The sequence below is a fragment of the Pteronotus mesoamericanus genome, unplaced genomic scaffold (genome assembly GCF_021234165.1).
Source record: "Pteronotus mesoamericanus isolate MK-2021 breed Mesoamerican mustached bat unplaced genomic scaffold, CSHL_Meso_final contig_78, whole genome shotgun sequence".
NCBI classification, from domain to species: Eukaryota; Metazoa; Chordata; class Mammalia; order Chiroptera; family Mormoopidae; genus Pteronotus; species Pteronotus mesoamericanus.
In genome coordinates, this window is record NW_026555258.1 from 2,177,296 (window position 1) to 2,194,516 (window position 17,221).

Genomic DNA, 17,221 nt, shown 5'->3' on the forward strand with positions numbered 1-17,221 from the left:
CCGAGGGCGAGGACTCTCTTTCTCTCGCCTGTTTTCGGCCCCGGGGTCCGGGCTGGGCTCCTCTGGCGGTTTCCCGGCCCCTGCCTTATTCTCCTGCTCCTCTGCCCAGCCTCCGCCCCCTTCTAGACTACCAGACCCGCGCTCTGGGTCCCTCCGCAGGCGTCCGCTCAGTGTCAGTCGCGACAGGCGCCCTTCTGGGTGCTGGGGACCCGCAGAGCCCACAGCGAGCCCTACCCTCAGGCTCCAGCCCCCGCTGTCGGTGCCGAGCGCCTGACACTGGTTGTGCGTCCAGCTGTGGCCCATGGCTTCGTCCTTGTTCCCCTGATTGCCGCCACTTCCTGCCCTTTCTGCGCTGGGTGACCAGCTCTGGTGGCATGCTTGTGGGAAGGCACCAGGCAGTTGGGCTGTGTTGATGTCCATCCCCTCTCCCCCACGTGGATGGGTGCAGCTTCCCCAGCTGGCCAGACCCGTGCAGCTGGATTCAGCATCTGAGGGCGAAGAGCGGAGTCTGTGGGGCATGGACGGTGACACCGCTCAGCCCCAGGTGCCCTGGCCAGGCCTTGAGGAGCTGAGTACCTGCACTGGTCTGGCTCTTGCTGTCCCCTGCAGGTCAGCACCTCTGAGGAAACAGGGTTCCCACACACCGTGGTTTCTGAACTCTCGTGTTTTGGAGGCAGGCAGAAGCCATGGACGTAGACGCAGAAAGAGAGAAAATAACACAGGAGATCGAGGAGCTGGAAAGGATTTTGGATCCCAGCTCCTCAAGTCTCAACATGGAGGTCTCCGAATCAAGCCTGGACTCAGATTCAGGCGCAGGTAAGCTCCCGGGCACACGGCCTCCTCCGGTGTGTAGAGTAGCCGCTCTGCTCCCAGCGTCTGTCGGCCGCGTGATGTGCTCTGCTGCTGTTGGGACCGGGCCACCTTTACCCCACGGGCGGTTTCCTGGGGCCCCTCCTTCACCAGCCTGGGCCCTGCTGGATGTCCAAGCGCCCCGGCCCGTGGCGGGCCGCAGTGTTGTGCCGTCCGGGGACGGACACCAGAGCTCGGCTTGTCTGCCACCCGCAGGCCTGCACACTCCCCAGGCTGCGCCGCCCCCGCCCCCAGCTCTTTTCCCTGGGCTCGTCCAAATGCCCTCTCCCTGGGTCCCTGCTGTTAAGTCTCATGTTCTGCCCACCCCCCGCCACCCTCCGTGCTGCCCCGGGGCCTGAGTGCCCCTCACGCAGCCCCTGCTAGAGGCCTGCCTGCCGCCCGGGGCCCCGCAGTCTTCCCACGCCTCGTCGGCCCCGGGCTCAGCTCTGAGCCAAACGTCTCACAGTGTCCGGTCATGCCAGGGCCTCCACCTCTGTCTCCTCCCCGGCTTGTCCCTGCAGTCTCTGTCTTCTGCGGGCCTGGGGCGCTTCATGTGAGGCCTCTGTCTCTCTTCCTCACTGACCCTGCCCTCGGTCCATTACGCGCCTGCCTGGTCAGTGCATGGTGCTCGGCCCCTGGACGCTGCCGGGGAGGGAAGGTCCAGCCATGCAAGTCCCACCCTGCCGTCTTTGGCCCCTCCCTCGTCTGCACCTGCCCAGCAGAGGGGCCGTGTGCTGCACCTGCTGGTCAGCACCTCGGTGCCTCTGCTGTCCCCTCACCAGCCACCTCTTTCTATTGCGGTCACAACAGTCTGCTTGTTCCCACAGATTCGCTGCCCGATGAGGACTCGGACGCTGCTGGTCCACCAGTCTCGGTAACTACTGGCCTGAGCCGGCTGTGCCCTGGGAGGCAGACCCACCACCCTTCCAGCGGGCCGGCGGGCAGGCGCTGTGCTTTGAACTTGTCTCAGTGTCCTTGTGGTGTGAAAGTCGCACGTGTTTATTGTTAAAAATGACACGTCGAAGCAGTTACTGTCAAGACTAAGTTGTCTCTGCAAGTAACCAGTCGATAGGCTGGCGTTCATCCCGCCGAGCTTGCCCGAGCTTGCGTTTCGCTCAGAGTGACATCACCCTCAGGGGGCAGGCAGAGGCTACCCTCGGCTCCGAGCCTCGGATTCCCCGTCCGTATGTCGTGCCCGGGACAATGCTTGGCCGGAAGTCACTCAGGCCGGTGACTGTTAACTGTCCTTTGATGGCTTTGTGATTTCCTGGAATTGGAGAGAGTCCCCGGGGATCGCTTTTGTCCCTTTGCCCCGTCAGTGGGGGCTGCGCCGCCTCCCGCCTGCAGGAGCTGGCAGGTGCCCTGCTGTGGCTGCCCGAAGCTCTGTGGAGCCCGGCCTTCCGATAGGTGCGGATCACCTCCGCCTTCCAGGGTTGCGTGCGCTGCAGCTGCCTGGTACCTGCCAGGGAAGGAAGTCCCACAAGCCAGTCAGAATCCAAGTTTTACAGAAATGCCTGTTGCGAAGAGTGAAACTACTCATTTCCTCCCCAACCCCAATTCCTAGAAATTGAGTTTCTTGCATTTTTGGTGAGGGACCGGGTGCAGTGTGCTCCGTGGAATTCTGCATCGGGGGGTCTCGCTGGTCCAGCGGCCATGATGTGGGCCTTGAGGCTGGTCCCACCGCCAGGGCCCGAGGACGGGGGAGCACCTGTGTGCCCCGTGTCCTCACCTGCAGCCTGTCACTTGTGACCAGGAAGAAGAAAGGTGGGGCGAAGCCAGCAACGACGAGGATGACCCCAAAGAGAAGGTGCTCCCCGAAGACCCAGAGACCTGCCTGCAGCTGAACATGGTCTACCAGGAGGTCATCCAAGAGAAGCTGGCAGAGGTCAGCCTGCTGCTGGCCCAGAACCGGGAGCAGCAGGTAGGACAGGGTCTGGCCCCCAGGAATCCCATGCCCAGGCCTCCCAGGACCGGGTCCCTTCTCCGCAAGGAGAGTCTGCCTGGTCCTCAGGGGCCTCTTGTGTCCCCAGGAGGAAGTCATGTGGGACCTGGCAGGATCCAAAGGCCCCAAGGTGAAGGACGGCAAGAGCCTGCCCCTGAACCTGTACATCGGGCACTTCCTGAAGCCCTACTTCAAGGACAGGGTCACTGGAGTGGTGAGTCGCGAGGCAGCCAGGCTCTGGGGAGGGCTCGCGTCCCTGCGGCCTGCTGTGGCTGGCAGGGCCTCCCTCAGCCTTCGGGGTAATATTTTCCCACACCCGAAAACTGAGCCCCTCCCGGACCCTGCGGTGAGAGTCGAGTTCTCCCTTGGGATGGGGCTGGCCGCCCCATGCTCCACGGAGGAGCCCCGGGATGTGGGGACATATCTTCCAGAGGGGGTGTGGCAGCTTGGTGGCACTGCCGGGCCCTGGTGGTGTGGGGCCTGCTGTTGCTAGCGGCTGCCCTCCCCGCTGCGCCAGCCCCTCTGCCAGTTGGGTGGTGCCCAGCAGCCGCTCCGGGCCCAGGTGTCCAGGGCCAGGCCTTGCACGCAGCCAGACCGCTCGAGGAGACTGAGGGGCAGGGGCCCTGAATCCATGCTGGACCCTCGGGTGAGCACACGTGGCCCTGTCCCACAGCGTTGTGACGCTGCGCTCTCGGACAGGGGCCTCCTGCCAACGAGGACGCACGGGAGAAGGCTGCCCAGGGCGTCAAGAGCTTCGCGGAGCTCCTGGTGACCAAATGTAAGGGCTGAGCTCGGCACCGCGGGCCCCCTCGCTGCTCTCCCCAGGCACGTGTTGGTCCCCACCGCCCCCTCCTGAGCCGCGGCCGCTGAGACGGGACCCCCCACTCTGGATGCGGTCCTGGTGGGCCTGGGCGGGTTGCTTGCCCTCCGTTTCCCCTGACTTTGCCTGAAAGTCGGAGCTCATGGCGAGCGAGGGTCCTGGGAAGCTGGCCCACACGCGCACCACCGAGCCATTGTCTGTCCCCAGGGAAGAGCTGGGAGAAGGCCTTGCTCAGGAAGTCGGTGGCGAGCGACCGCCTGCAGCGCCTGCTTCAGCCCAAGTTCCTGAAGTGAGTCTGGCACCCAGGCCACAGGCTCAGGGCATCCCCTTTCCTGCCGGGTCCCCTGCTGCAGCAGGGGGGCCTGTCCCTGAACTGTCCCGAGGAGGCTGAGGCCGCTCGGAGACGTGAGCTCGTTTAGGGGCTGGGCTCTGAGCCAGGCTCCTCCCTCCCGGTCGATGCCCTGCCGCTGTGCTGGGGGGTAACCCACCCTGGGTGGGCTCGGCATCTGCAGGGAGGCCTGCGGGCCCCAGAGCCCCTGCAGGTGACCCCGGCGCCTCTGCCCCACCCACAGGCTCGAGTACCTGCACCAGAAACAAGGCCGGGTGACGAGCGAGGCGGAGAGGCAGGTCCTGGAGAAGCAGACGCGGGAGGCAGAGAAGGAGATCCAGGACATCAAGTGAGCCGGGAACCAGAGATGCAGGGGCGGGGGGCGCGGTTAGGCCAAGAAGGGTGGCCTGACATGGGCCCTCGCCTCCACAGCCAGCTCCCGGAGGAGGTCTTGCTGGGAAGCAGGCTGGACAGCCACGACTGGGAGAAGATCTCCAACATTAACGTGAGTCGGGGCGTGCTCCACGGCCCCCAGAGCCGCCGTGACCCCTGCAGGCAGGCGCGGGTCCAGCGCCGGGCAGCTGCCCCATGGGCCTCCCCGCTGCCGCGAGGCCTCTGCCGGGGGGCGGCGGCCCGGGGGGTCTGGCTCTCAGAGCCCCGCCTGCGTGTCTGGCTGCGGAAGTCCTGGTGCTGGGATGGAGCCCCTGCCCTCCGCGCGTGCCTGCTGCCGGCCGCTCCCACAGGCTGGCGCTCTCTGCGCAGTTCGAGGGCGGCCGCAGCGCCGAGGAGATCCGGAAGTTCTGGCAGAACTGGGAGCACCCCAGCATCAACAAGCAGGAGTGGACCGGGCAGGAGGTGGACCGGCTGAAGGCCATCGCGGCCAAGCACGGCCACCTGCACTGGCAGAGGATCGCCGAGGAGCTGGGGGTGAGGACCGGGCATCCGGCACGCGGGGCGGTGGCCACAGGGTGGTGTGGGCTCGGTGGCCAGGAGCCGCCGGCTCTGGGCTCTTCACGGGCTGCGGCTCACGGCACGGCCGGGGCTTGTTGCTTGGAGCCTATAAATCTTGTCTGGCTGCTTTCGAGGGTGTGGCCCTCAGGCAGGGTGACCCCGCCACGCCTCTCAGACCCCAAGACACCCCACCCCCAGAACACACTTGCGCCTCAGGCGCCCTCAAGGCCAGCGGTAGTGCGCCTGGCCTCCCCCCTTCCTGTCCCCGCCCTTCCCGCTGCGCCCATCGAGCTCGGAGTTTATTTCAGGGGACGTGAGAGTACGTCGTCTAGTTTCTTTTGGGTTCTTTTCTTGTTCTCTTTCCCTAAGGTGAGAACTAAATTCTCAGCCTCCGTCTTTAAAACAGCACAGGCATTTGAGGCCGCTCCTCTGACCATAGCTTGGCGGGAAAAGTACTTTTTATAAAATTTCTAAGTTCAGATTCATCTCCTGTTTGGATCTAAGCTCACATAGGAATATGTTTTCTCATCTTTAGGTAGTTCGGTTTCTTGGGCTCTTTTTCTTGTTCTTCAGTTTGAATTTTACTGACCTGAGACCTGAGATCATGACCTGTAAAATCTGTTTCTTTGTCTGTCACTTCTGTGGCCAGGCACAGGGCCGCAGCACACGCAGGTGACCTCGCCAGGCCGCCTGTGGGTGTGCGCACGCCCTGCTCTCAGCGTCCAGAGGCGCCCGGAGCCCAGCGGCCGGTGTGTCTGCCACGCCATTGAGTTTGGATCCCGGGGGCTATTCAGTTCTCAGCGTTGTACTGGGATGACTTAGCTAGAACCGACGTGACCGTAGCGAAGGGGCACATTCTCCTTGCGGTTGGGTACATGTAACTTTATCCTTTTATTAACTTCGTAAATTATGCTTTTTTAAAAGTCATTTTATGTCTTTATTTTGTTAGTTTTATTTTTAAAAGCTTTAAGGTTTTATTTATTCCCAGAAAAAGAGGAAGGGAGAGAGGAAGAGGGAGAGAAACATCCATGTGTGGCTGCCTCTCGCGCGCCCCCTCCTGGGGATCTGGCCTGCAACCCAGGCCTGTGCCCTGGACGGGAATCAAACCAGCGACCCTTTGGTTCATGAGCCAGTGCTCGGTCCACTGAGCCCCACCAGCCCGGGCTGTTTTGTTTTTAAACCAAGGATGGACCCACACTGACATGTCATCGTAACCCGAGTTGACATTGCAGTCATGGTTGGTGTTGCGTGTCCTGTGCCTTTGGACAAATGTCTGATGACGCATGTCCGCTATCCCAGCCTCACACAGGGTCCTTCCGCTGCACTAGCACCCCCTGAGCCCCAGTCGTTCACCCCCGTGCCCACCCCCAATCTCCTCACTGGCTCTGCAGCTTGGCCCTTTCCAGGACGTCACGTAATTGGAGCCACACTTGGGGGGCCTGGTCAGTGTGGCTTCTGTCACTAAGTCATGTGCACTTCAGGGCCTCGGGGTCTCTTCGTGGCTGACAGCTCGGGTCTCTCTGGGGCCGAGTAACATTCCGCTGGCTGGATGGACCCCATTTGTCATCCATCACCCACTTGCGGGGTGTCTCGGGGGCTTCGGGGTTTGTCAGCTATGCCCAAATCCACAACACCCATCCTGCGGAGGTTTTCGTGTGGATATGTTTCCACTTCCTTTGGGTAAATGCCATGGAGCACATGGCTGGATTGCGTGGCTGGAGCATGTTCGGTTTTGTCAGAAGCCACCCAACTGTCTTCCGCAGCAGCTGCCCCACCTGCACCCCCAGGGGCCGGGCTGGGAGGACATGCTGCTGCGCCCCGTGTGAGGCAGTGCCCTGCGGGTGGGCTGTTCCGATCGGTGGGCGGCGGTGGCCCGTTGTTTTAATTTGCACGTCCCTAGTGATGTGACGTGGAGCCTGTCATATGTTCGCTTGCCACCACACATCTTCTCTCACAAGGTGTCTGAGGTCTAAAGCCCATTTTCTAGTCAGAGTTTTATGATTCTCATGACTTTTGGATAGCGGCCCTTTACCAGACACGTCCTTCGTGAAGGTTTCCTCCCGGTCCGTGGGTGGTCTCCTGCTTCTCTGATCTTGTGGTGGAGTCCAGCGGGTTGGCTCTTGCTCTCACGGCCCGTGCCTCTGGGGTCGGATATGAGGAGGCAGCCCCGTTGCAGCGAGTGGCTTGCACAGGTTGGCCCCCCGCCCCGTGCCTCTGCACTGCCCAGCCCGCCTGCGGAGACCCCGCGCCCGAGCTGGGGCCGCCATGCGGGCCACCCGCCTGTGAGGCATGTGTGCGCCAGGCATGGGAGAGTAGGGCGCTTCCTCGAGTGTCTGAGTCTATGTCGTTTTGGTGTCACATAAACGAAGTGTTACCGTGACATCTTCTGAGCGACTTCTTTTCTGTGAATGCCGCTCCGTCAGGGGGCGCTCTCGCTGTCCCCATCACTGCACAGAGAGCGTTGTCTGCGTGCGCCTCTGCCCCGGCTGTGCCCTGGACGCCCCCTGGGCGCGGGTGAGCACCCAGTAATAGCGTTTGCTTTGGTTTTGGAAGACCAGCCGCAGCGCCTTCCAGTGCCTGCAGAAGTACCAGCAGCACAGCAAGGCCCTGAAGCGCAGGGAGTGGACGGAGGAGGAGGACCGCATGCTGACCCAGCTGGTGCAGGAGATGCGCGTGGGCAGCCACATCCCCTACCGCAGAAGTGAGTCTGCCAGCCCCTGGGCATGTCCCGGCGCCCTCGGCCTGAGCCCCTGCCCCAGGAGAACGGGTGCCCGAGGCCGCTCCTGAGCAGGGCGGCAGAGGCCGGAGGAAGAAGGGAGGGCCCGTCGGCCGTGGGCCCGCCGCTGCCCTCCGTGGTCAGGGCTGCTCCTCCAGGCGAGCCGGGCGGGGCCGCGTTCACGAGGCCCTTCTGCCCTCAGTCGTCTACTACATGGAAGGGAGAGACTCCATGCAGCTCACCTACCGCTGGACCAAGAGCCTGGACCCCAGCCTCAAGAAGGGCCTCTGGACCCCAGAGGAAGACGCGGTAGGTGCGGGGGACCCGGGGGAGCCGTCCCCTCGGAAGTGCACCTGGACGCCTGGAGCGGCCGCTGGGCCCGTGATGTCCCCTTCTTACGCAGACTGAGTTGAGGGTGGGAGGCTGCGGCTGCCGCAGAGGTTCACCTGTCTCTGTGTCCCTTCCTGCAGAAGCTGCTTCAGGCGGTTGCCAAGTACGGGGAGCAGGACTGGTTTAAAATCCGGGAAGAGGTGCCGGGGAGGAGCGACGCCCAGTGTCGGGACCGGTGAGTCACGTCCCCTCCTTCCCTCGGCCTCCGCCTCTGAGTCTTCTCTGCGGAGCGCGGACTGGTTTGCATGACGGGAGAACCGCCGCCGTCGGCCCAGGTGCCAGCACCCGAGGAGGGTGGCGCTGGGGGGCAGCCCATGTGTCGTCTTTCAAAGTCCAGTGTATCTGCGTTTTTGAGCGGTTGCCTGGGTTTTCGATGTCACATCTCAGAAAGCCAGGACAGAAGGGGAAGGCCATCCCAGCACCTAAAACGCACGTCTGAGCCCTGGCTGGGTGGCTCAGTCGTTAGGCTTGTCCCCCACACGCTAAGATTGTGGGTTCAATACCTGGTCAGGGCACATTCATGAATCAACCGATGAAGCATCAATAAGTACCACAAGCCAATCTCTTTTTCTAAAAGAAAGCAATCAATAAAATGTTCATTTGTTTTCATGCCATTTTTAGATATCTCCGAAAGTTACATTTCAGCTTGAAAAAGGGACGGTGGAATTCTAAAGAGGAGGAGAAGTTGATCGAGTTAATAGAGAAATACGGTGTCGGTAAGTTGGTGCGGGTGCGGCCACACGGGGCTGCCCCCCAGCACCACCCTCCTCCAGGTGCTGGCACCTGGGCCGGTGGCAGCGGCTTTCCCGTCGTGCAAACTAATCCGTGCTCCGCAGAGAAGACTCAGAGGCGGAGGGAAAGAAGGGAGGCGAGGTCACTGACCTTGCCCGGCCCGGGGCTGGCAGCCCTCGGCTGGTGTGTACGGCCCGGCTCCCGGTGCAGGGTGCTTTTCTGGGAGAGGCTGCTTTTTGTTTACTTATTTTTTAGAGGGGGAGGGAGGGAGAAGGAGAGGGAGAGGAACATCAATGTGTGGTGCCTTCTCGTGCGCCCCCCACTGGGGACCTGGCCCGCAACCCAGGCCTGGGCCCTGACTGGGAATCGAACTGGTGACCCTTGGGTTCACAAGGCTGCTTTTTATGTTGAATCATTCCGTTGATTGCATGGACACAGCTCTTTTTAACCTGATGCTGAGGCTCCTCGGATGCGGGAGCAGCGTGAGGGCGAGCAGGAGCCCCACCCGAGGGAGCGGAGCGCGTCTTCGGCAGAAGGCGGCAGTTCGCTTCTCGGAGAGGAGCCCTTCTCCAGGCCGGAGGGCTCGTGCCCTCGGAGGGGGTGAAGTGGCGCCCATGCTGTTTTGCTTTGTAGGTCACTGGGCCAAAATAGCCTCTGAACTCCCCCACCGGACAGGCTCCCAGTGTCTGAGCAAGTGGAAAGTCATGGTCAGGGTGAGCCCCCGCCCCCCGCCCCACTGCATGTCTGTTGAGGCCCTGCCCCTGTGCCGTGGGGCCGGCCTCCGCGGGTGGGGTGAGGGGTGCAGGCGGGGTGGAGAGGAGAGGGCGTCCCTCCAGGCAGCTGGGGCGGGGAGATGGGCCTGCGGGCAGCTGCCCCCCGCACCCCGAGCCGGCGGGAGAGCGTGCCTCCTGCTCAGCGCGGCCAAGCCCTGTCCAGGGGCGACCGCCACCGCGGCCTTGTGCCCCGTGGCCAAGCCCCAGGCCGCTGAGGCCTCAAGCAGCCCTTTCCCCCCAGAAGAGGCAGGGTCAGGGCAGAAGGAGGCGGCGGCGCCTTCGCAGTGTGCGGTGGAGCTCCAGCAGTGGGGACAGCAGCAGTGGGGACAGCAGCAGCGAGGACAGCGGGGGCAGCGGGGACAGCAAGGACAGCGGGGACTCGGAGCCAGAAGCCACAGACGCCCAGGAGGACGGCCAGGCGCTGCCGTCAGCACCGCACGTTGTGCCGGACATGGACCTGTGGGTTCCCGCCAGGCAGAACGCCTGTGGGCCAAGGGTCACAGGATCAGGGGGCCGCCCGGGACGCTTGGCTGCCTCGCCCAGCCCTCTCGAGACATCTGATGTGGCCCGAGGTAGGGGCAGGGAAGCGGAGCAGGCGGGCCAGGCACAGGCCCCCTCCGGGACCCACAGCACCAATGGCCTGAGAGACGTCGGGCCCCCACTCTGTGCAGACACTGACCCCGCAAGCCCAGAGGGGCCGGCAGACGAGGTAGGCATGGCCCCGAGGCACCCTGCACTGGGGGGTTGGACACCGCTGCTCGGCAGTCCCCGAGGCCGGCGCTCAGCACAGTGGCCGGCCCGGTCTCATGCCAGCACGTCCCCGGGTGTGGGGCCGCACCCCCCCCTTGCTCTTTGAACGTTTGCTCCTGGTCCGTGTCACGGGGCCCAGGGCAGCAGCCTCACTCAGAAGCCGCGGCCTCAATGCCCCCGGCTTGTTTGCTGTGAGGGCTGCATGGGGGAGCTGCTGAGGGTGCTTAGACCCAGTGCTGTTTCCAAGGCATCCCCCTGCTGAGCAGGGGCCTCCTCCTGGCCTGTGTCCTGTGTCTGCCCCGACTCAGGCCCCACTGGGCCATCACATGTGTGCCCGTGCGGGGGCGGCGCCACCCGAGGCCTGGCTTCAGGGCGTCTCAAAAACCAGTGCCGGCTCTGGGGTCTGGGGGCCGGGGTCTGGGGTCTGGGCGGGGGTGTCTGCACAGGCCCGGCTCGCGCCCTGCAGCCCTGCTCTCTTTTCTCAGGGCGGGAGGCGTCTGCTAAAGGTGCCTCTGCAGACCATGCTGCAGGTGCTCAGGACCAGCACGGCCACGCGGTGCCGGACACTCGTAAGGGCTCTCCTGTGTCCGTCCACCCACCACACCCTCCGCCCTGACCGCGCACGCGGTGCACACACTGCTGCTACCACCCAGCCCCCTCTCCCGCCCTGGTCTGGCACGCTCCCTCCAACACGCGGGCGGTGGGGGCGGTCAGGGAGGATGGGGCTCAGGCGCCTTACCCCACAGAAGGAGGCGCGGGAACGGAAGCAGCCGTGCCGGCTGGGCCCGCCCTGGGGCACCGGCCCTGGTGGAAGCGGCGCAGCCAGGCCCCGAGCGCGGCCCCGCGGACACGCCCTGCAGCGGAGGCTCCTGGAGCGCCGGCTGCTGGCGGCCGTGAGCCCGTGGGTGGGCGACATCACCCTGCCCTGTGCTGCCCGGAGGCCCACGGTGCCCACGCAAGGTACTGCCCGCGGCTCCAGGAGCCGACTGGGGGGCGGGGAGAGGCGGGGGAGCGCATGGGCCGACCAAGTTGTGTTCGTCTCCCTGGAAGGGTGTCCATGGCAGGGGGTTTAGCCCCTGCTGTCCTGCTCAGTGCCCAGCGGTCCGTTTGGGACGCGAGCGGACCCTCAGGCCTCAGCAGGCCCGCCTGCCTGCGCGCACAGGCGTGCAAGGCCAGGTTTGGAGCACTGGCCGAGGCGCGTGAGCGCCCGCGCTCGAGAGGGACTGTCCCCAGCCAAAGGCCAAGCTGAGGGCCGTCCAGCGCCAGCCTGCCTCTGGCTCCGGCCGCCTGGGTGAAACTTGGTAGCAGCTGGACTTCGGGTTCTTTGGGGCTCCCTGCCCGGCCCGCGGCTGCCGGGGCTCTCGGGCCTCCGGGAGAGAGATGTGGTCATTGGGGCCACCTTGCGCCCGTGCCTCTGTCCCCCAGCCGACAGCATCCGGGCACAGCTGCAGGACGCCCACCTGGCCAGCACCCCAGTGTTCACGCTCTTCATCCAGGTGGGTCTTTGCCTGGGCTCACCCCCTTGTGTGTCTCTTAAGTTGGGCCGATGGGGGCGGATCGGCCTGAAGTGCAGCTTCCTGCAGGGGTTAGGGGGCTTTGAAACCAGTCCCTCAGTGGCCAACATCTTGCAGTGGCAGCGTCCCTGCCCCCATCCACTGGCCTTGGTCCTGGGATGGGTGGGGCCAGGGAGGCCCAGGGCATCCTGGCCGCTGCAGGGTCGGGGGGGCGGGCGGTGGGGACAGTGCCCAAGGGTCTGGATCGGGCAGGAAGGCAGCCGGGGGCCGGCCTGGAGGGGCTGCGCTGGGCTGCAGCCTGCGCCTCGGACCCGCCCCTGAGAGGTGCTGCGCTCAAGGCCGGCCCGAGTCCCACTGCAGATGCCTGTGACGTCCTGGCCCTGGGAGCTGCGGGGGACAGGGAAGGGCCTCCGGCCACATGTTGTGTCGTGCGTGTGTCCCATGTGTGCCCCTCACGCCCTCAGCTATTCCAGATCGACACTGCCGGCTGCATGGAGGTCATCCAAGAGAGGAGAGCCCGGCTGCCCGCCCGGGCCCAGGCCGGCGCCCAGGTGAGAAGTGAGGGGAGCGCCAGGCGCGGGCCCGGCCTGCTCCTGCCGCCCTCCCCTCCCGTCCTCCAGGCAGCGCTGGGTATAGGTGGCTTTGGCCCGGCCAGGAGGTAAGGACCTCCCGCTCTTGGGACAGGAGGTGCTGGGGCCCCTGGGGTCGGGTTCAGGAGGGGCCTGCCCTTCTCTTCGCAGGGGCCTAGAGCCCCGATGACTCGCAGACAGGTCCAGGGGCCGAGACAGGGCCCACGCCTGGGCCGCCAGGCTCCCGCCGTGGGCTCCTCCCACTTACCTGCCACCCCTGGTGCTCCGGCGCAGCCCCACTGGGCCGGGCACTTGGCGCAGGCGGCCGAGTCCGTGGGGTCTGTCAACAAAAGGCTGTGTCCTGGGCCCAGTCGCCCTGGAAGAGACGACAGAAAGGTCTGCGGACTGAGGGCGGCCCATGGCGCCCCATCCAGGCTCCAGAGCCCCCGGGCCCTCCCGCCCCCGCCTCTTGCCGACCAGCCCAGGCCCACCTAGACAAGCCCTCCCAGGGGTGCCTTGAGGTGGAGCTGCCTCCGAAGGGCGGCCGGGGCCCTGGGGCGGGTGCGTGGACGGGGAGGGCTTGCAGGCTGGGCCGTGGCCTGAGCTGTATGAGCAGCGGTGCGGAGCACAGGCCTTGCCCCTCACCAGGCACGAGGCGACCTGTGGCCTCGGTGGCGTGAAGGACCCCAGGCCCCTGGACTCTCCCTGAGGTGCTTACCCTCTTCCTTCTTTTTCAGGTCCCCTCAAGTGCCCAGAACCCCCCAGGTACTGCCTCTCCCTTTCCCTTGGCCGTTTTGTCTAGTGGGGAGAGGCCGGGCCTGTCCTCGGCGGGGAGTCCCGTTAGAGGGACAAGCGCCTGGCTGGCCTGAGCTGGGGTGGGGGTCAGTCCCTGGGGCTCCCACCTGTGAGCACAGCGAGGGAGCCCTGAGGCCTCCCCAGCACAGACTGGGAGGCGGAGCCTCTGCCCAGCTGCCACAGTCCGCCCGCAGCCGCAGAATCGGGCCTGAGTCCCAGGCGGTGATGCTGGGGTGGGAGCAGGGGAGTGATTGAAGGTGTTCAAGGTTCAGCGGAGGACGAGCCCCCCGGGCCTGAAGGCCGGGCCCCCCACGCCCCCAGCAGAGAGCAAGTGGGAGCTGCGTCAGGGCCTGCGCCCGGTCCTCACCCGTGTGTGTGCTCCCCTTCCTCAGGCTCCCTCTCGCGCAGCGGGCCAGCCCAAGAAACTGCCAAGAAGAGCGCTGGCCACCGGGGGAGCGATGGGCCGCAGGCCCGCCAGGCCGAGTCCGCGTCTCAGGCGCCCCCGCCCACTCCGTGCGGTCCCCGGCCCAAGCCCAAGACTGTGTCCGAGCTGCTTCGGGAGAAGCGGCTGCGGGAGGCCCGGGCCGCCAAGGCTGCCCGGGGCCCCGTGGTTCTCCCGCCCCAGCTGCTGGTCTCCTCGCCTGTGGTCCTCCAGGCTCCTCTGCCGCTGGCCTCCCAGGGCCCCCCAGCCCCAGTGCCGGCCGTCTCCAGCTCCACGCCCTCTGAGCCTGGGGCCCTTGCAGCGGCCGGTCCAAGTCCCTCGGGCTCCCGGGCCTCACCCACAGACAAGGAGCCCCCGGCCCTGCAGCCCTTGGCCTCTGGCCCCGTCTCCCTAGTGGCTGCGAAGGTCCCAGCCACCTGCAGGGCCCCTGACCTGGGCCCCAGCCTGGTCCCCATGAGCGGCCTCGGACAGTCTCAGGCCCCTGCCGCGTCCCGGAAGCAGGGCCTGCCCGAGGCACTGCCCTTTCTCCCTGCAGCCCCCAGCCCCATCCAGCAGCCTGTCCAGCCCCTCAGCCTGATGCCAGCTCTGGGCCCCCACAGCGGTGGGCCCCAGATGGCGGCCAGCACCCCTCTGCCTGTCACCTGGGTGCTCACAGCCCAGGGGCTGTTCCCCGTGCCGGTGCCAGCCGTGGTGGGCCTTCCCAGGCCAGCGGGGGCCTCTGACCCCGAAGGGCTGTCAGTGGCTGCATCGTCCTCCTTGACCGAGACTCAGGCAGGCCAGGGCCCTGCCAGCACGGACAGGGAATCAGCTCCTGCCTCCAGGACAGACCTCACAACCCTCCCCACACCCCCACCGCCCAGAATCTCTGCTGAAGGGGGCCGTGACGTGGCCCGTGCTCCCGGGGGACACTCTTCCTCTGGAGAGGCCCGAGTGGCTGGGGAGACAGCCTCGCTGGCTGCAGGCCCGGATGACGCCCCTGTGGCAGAGCCGCCCTGCGCCGGCCAGCTGCCTCCGCACTGCAGTGCTGGCCCGGGGGGGACGCTGGTGTTCCCGTCGGAGCCCAGGGAGACCAGGGCGTCTCTGGGCTTGGCAACACCCCCCACAGCCCAGCCTGGGCCTGAGAAGGGGGGCCCGGACGTAGGCCTCCTCTCCCAGGAGAGTGAGACGGCTGTGCGGGAATGGCTGGGGGCACAGTGCGGGGTGTGCGTGCCTCCCCTGGGCAGCAGGCTGCCCTACCAGCCCCCAGCCCTGGGCAGCCTGCGGGCGCTGGCAGGCCTCCTGTTGCACAAGGAGACCCTGGAACGCAGTGCCGCCTCCTTGGGGTCTGGCGGAGTGGCCGGGGCCCTGCAGGCCTCCCTGGGGCGTGTGCGGAGGCAGCTGCGGGACAGCCCAGCCTACCTGCTGCTCAAGGCCCGCTTCCTGGCCGCCTTCACCCTCCCTGCACTCCTGGCTACCTTGCCCCCGCCCGGCGTCCCCACCACGTTGTCGGCAGCCTCAGGGGCCGATGCAGAGAGCGAGGACGAGGACCTGGAGGAGCTGGAGCTCTTCGGTGGCGACAGCCCCAAGGCAGGACCAGCGACCACGACCCCTGTCCAGGCAGGTGGCCAGGGGCACAGTGCCTGCCCCTTGTCCTTGTGTCCCCTGCAGGGCCCCCCCAACCCCTGCCACATGCGGCCTGCCCAGAGGGGCGGGGACCGGGGACCAGAGCAGGTGGAAGTGGTGGCCAGTGGCGGGCTGGTTTCTGAGGGGGAGGGGCCGCGGGCCGCCCAGCTGTGGCTGCGCCCTGGCTGTGTGCGGCAGGCGCCTCCCCCTGGGCCACTGTGGCGACGGAGGGGGAGGAGCCTCGCTCCAGACGCGGGGAGACCCTTGCCCTCCTGGGCTCCGGCCCGGGCTGGTTCTGAGGGGGAGCCTGCTCTCAGGCTTCAGGCCCCCCATGCACACACACCCTGCTCCTGGGGAGCCCCGCGTCTGCCCTGCACTTCTGTGGACGCTGAGCCCCTCAGGTGCCGGTTCCAGCTCCATCCACCTCAGCAGGGCTCTCAGCTGTGGGGCAAAGCCATGTCCCCATGAGGAAGGTGATAGGATGAGGGGAAGGAGTCCTTGCGTCCCCCGGTGGCCATGGGCCCCCGGAGTCCTCAGCAAGGCCACCCCCACCTCCATCCCCGTTGGGGCTGAGCAGGAGAGCTGGGCCCCCTCAGACTCTGCCAGCGGGGAGGTTGTCCAGGGGGCTCGCAGTGGTGTCCCAGGAGCCGGTGCGGCCTCCCGTGCCCCACCAGGGGCGTCCATGGCCCTGGGCTGGGGGGCAGGGCTGTGGTCAGGGTCTGTGCCACCCTCCCTACAGGCTCAGTCCAGCCTGGGCTGCTGGGGTGTCACCTGCCTCCTGAGAGGCCTCACCTGGGTTCCAGGGGCTGTGAGCAGCGGGGATGCAGCTGGGCCCGAGGGGAAGGGAGGACTCCGGTCCCCCGGGTGCAGCCTCCCATGCTCCCCACCCTCTCACCCCATGTCCTCGGTCACTGTCCTGCTGACCCGGCTGGGGAAACCAGGACACGGGCTGGCACCTGGGGGTTCCCAGGGGAGGCACAGGTCAGCAGGCTGCCAGAGCCCGTGTGGGGCCCTCCCGCTCCCTGCCTGCCGGTCCCAGTGTGGCATCACCAGGCCCAGCCTGCGGTGGCCCTGCTGCTGGGGCCTCAGTGTGTCTGAACTGCCTGTCCCAGGGGCTGGGGGCGTGGTGGCCACGGGCCCCAGGCCTAATCCTTTCTGCTCCTCGCTGCCCCCCAATCCTGCCCATCCTGGCCAGAGGGTCACTTGTCCTTCCCTCCCCTGGACTTTGTTTCAGGGAGCCCCAGACCCTGATGAGGGCTCTGCCCCCTCCTGCCCAGATGACTCTGATGACCTTGACGTGCTTAGGACGAGGCACAGCCGGCACGCCCGGAAACGGAGGAGGCTGCTGTGAGCAGCAGGTGAGCGGGGGCGGCTGAGCGCCCCGGGGCTCACGGCAGGTGGCTGATGCCCGGCGGGTGTGCCCAGGGTCTGGGGGATCCGGGCATAGCCTCCCTGCTGCCTCTCTGCCCTGTGCCTTTCTCCCTGCCTGCCTCCTCCGTGGGCTGCTCTTCAGAAATGCCCCTGGCCCCACTGCTGAGGAGCCACTGCCCGTCCCGGTGTCCGTCTGTCCGAGGCACCTGTCCCCTCCCACCCCCACGCAGTCTCCCTGTGAACATGAGCCCATGGGGGCAGGCACGCAGCTCTTTGCAGCGGGGCCCCCAGTCAGGCCACAGGCACTGAGGAGGCCCTCCGCGCGCGCTGTCTGAACTCACGAAACCCAGGCCCCCAGGGGCCGGAGGCTCTGGGTCCTGGAGGGCTGGGCAGGGAGAGGCGAGCCCCCAGGGGCTGCCCGCCCTCGGCGCTCGGCCCATCCATGGTGCCACCCTGGGGCCGGGGCACCCCCGCTATCACAGTGCTTGCGTTCCAGGACTGCCCGGAGCTGCTGCGGCCGCCGCAGGTGCCTGGACCCTACTGGACGGGCAGGCCCGCCACCCACCCTGCAAGAGACGGCTGCTGGGGCCAGGAGGCTCTGCCAGGAGTGACCACACTGTCTGGGCTCAGCTGCTTGTCCCCCAAGTGCAAACTGGAATATTTTAAAGAATTGATAA

At 66.3% G+C, this 17,221-nt stretch overlaps 1 protein-coding gene across 1 annotated transcript; it reads left to right on the plus strand.

Moving 5' to 3' along the window:
• The first annotated feature begins 661 nt into the window (after positions 1 to 661).
• On the plus strand, positions 662 to 17,199 carry SNAPC4 (small nuclear RNA activating complex polypeptide 4). The gene is made up of 23 exons (XM_054584803.1): positions 662 to 816; positions 1,677 to 1,723; positions 2,603 to 2,770; positions 2,880 to 3,005; positions 3,491 to 3,569; positions 3,819 to 3,900; positions 4,184 to 4,288; positions 4,372 to 4,444; positions 4,702 to 4,866; positions 7,444 to 7,591; positions 7,809 to 7,915; positions 8,077 to 8,171; positions 8,618 to 8,712; positions 9,362 to 9,441; positions 9,743 to 10,210; positions 10,737 to 10,820; positions 11,004 to 11,211; positions 11,677 to 11,747; positions 12,230 to 12,316; positions 13,072 to 13,099; positions 13,522 to 15,167; positions 16,408 to 16,531; positions 17,041 to 17,199. Exons 1-22 carry the CDS (start codon positions 687 to 689, stop codon positions 16,522 to 16,524), a joined length of 4,209 nt encoding a protein of 1,402 aa, XP_054440778.1. The 5' UTR covers positions 662 to 686; the 3' UTR covers positions 16,525 to 16,531; positions 17,041 to 17,199.
• The last annotated feature ends 22 nt before the right edge of the window (positions 17,200 to 17,221 follow it).

What these genes read in the sequence shown, in the direction of transcription:
- SNAPC4 (XM_054584803.1), top strand. Translation starts at nt 687, where the DNA reads ATGGACGTAGACGCAGAAAGAGAGAAAATAACACAGGAGATCGAGGAG. An exon ending in GGACTCAGATTCAGGCGCAG is followed by an intron (nt 817 to 1,676) that starts GTAAGCTCCCGG and finishes TTGTTCCCACAG; the next exon opens with ATTCGCTGCCCGATGAGGAC. An exon ending in AAGGAGATCCAGGACATCAA is followed by an intron (nt 4,289 to 4,371) that starts GTGAGCCGGGAA and finishes TCGCCTCCACAG; the next exon opens with CCAGCTCCCGGAGGAGGTCT.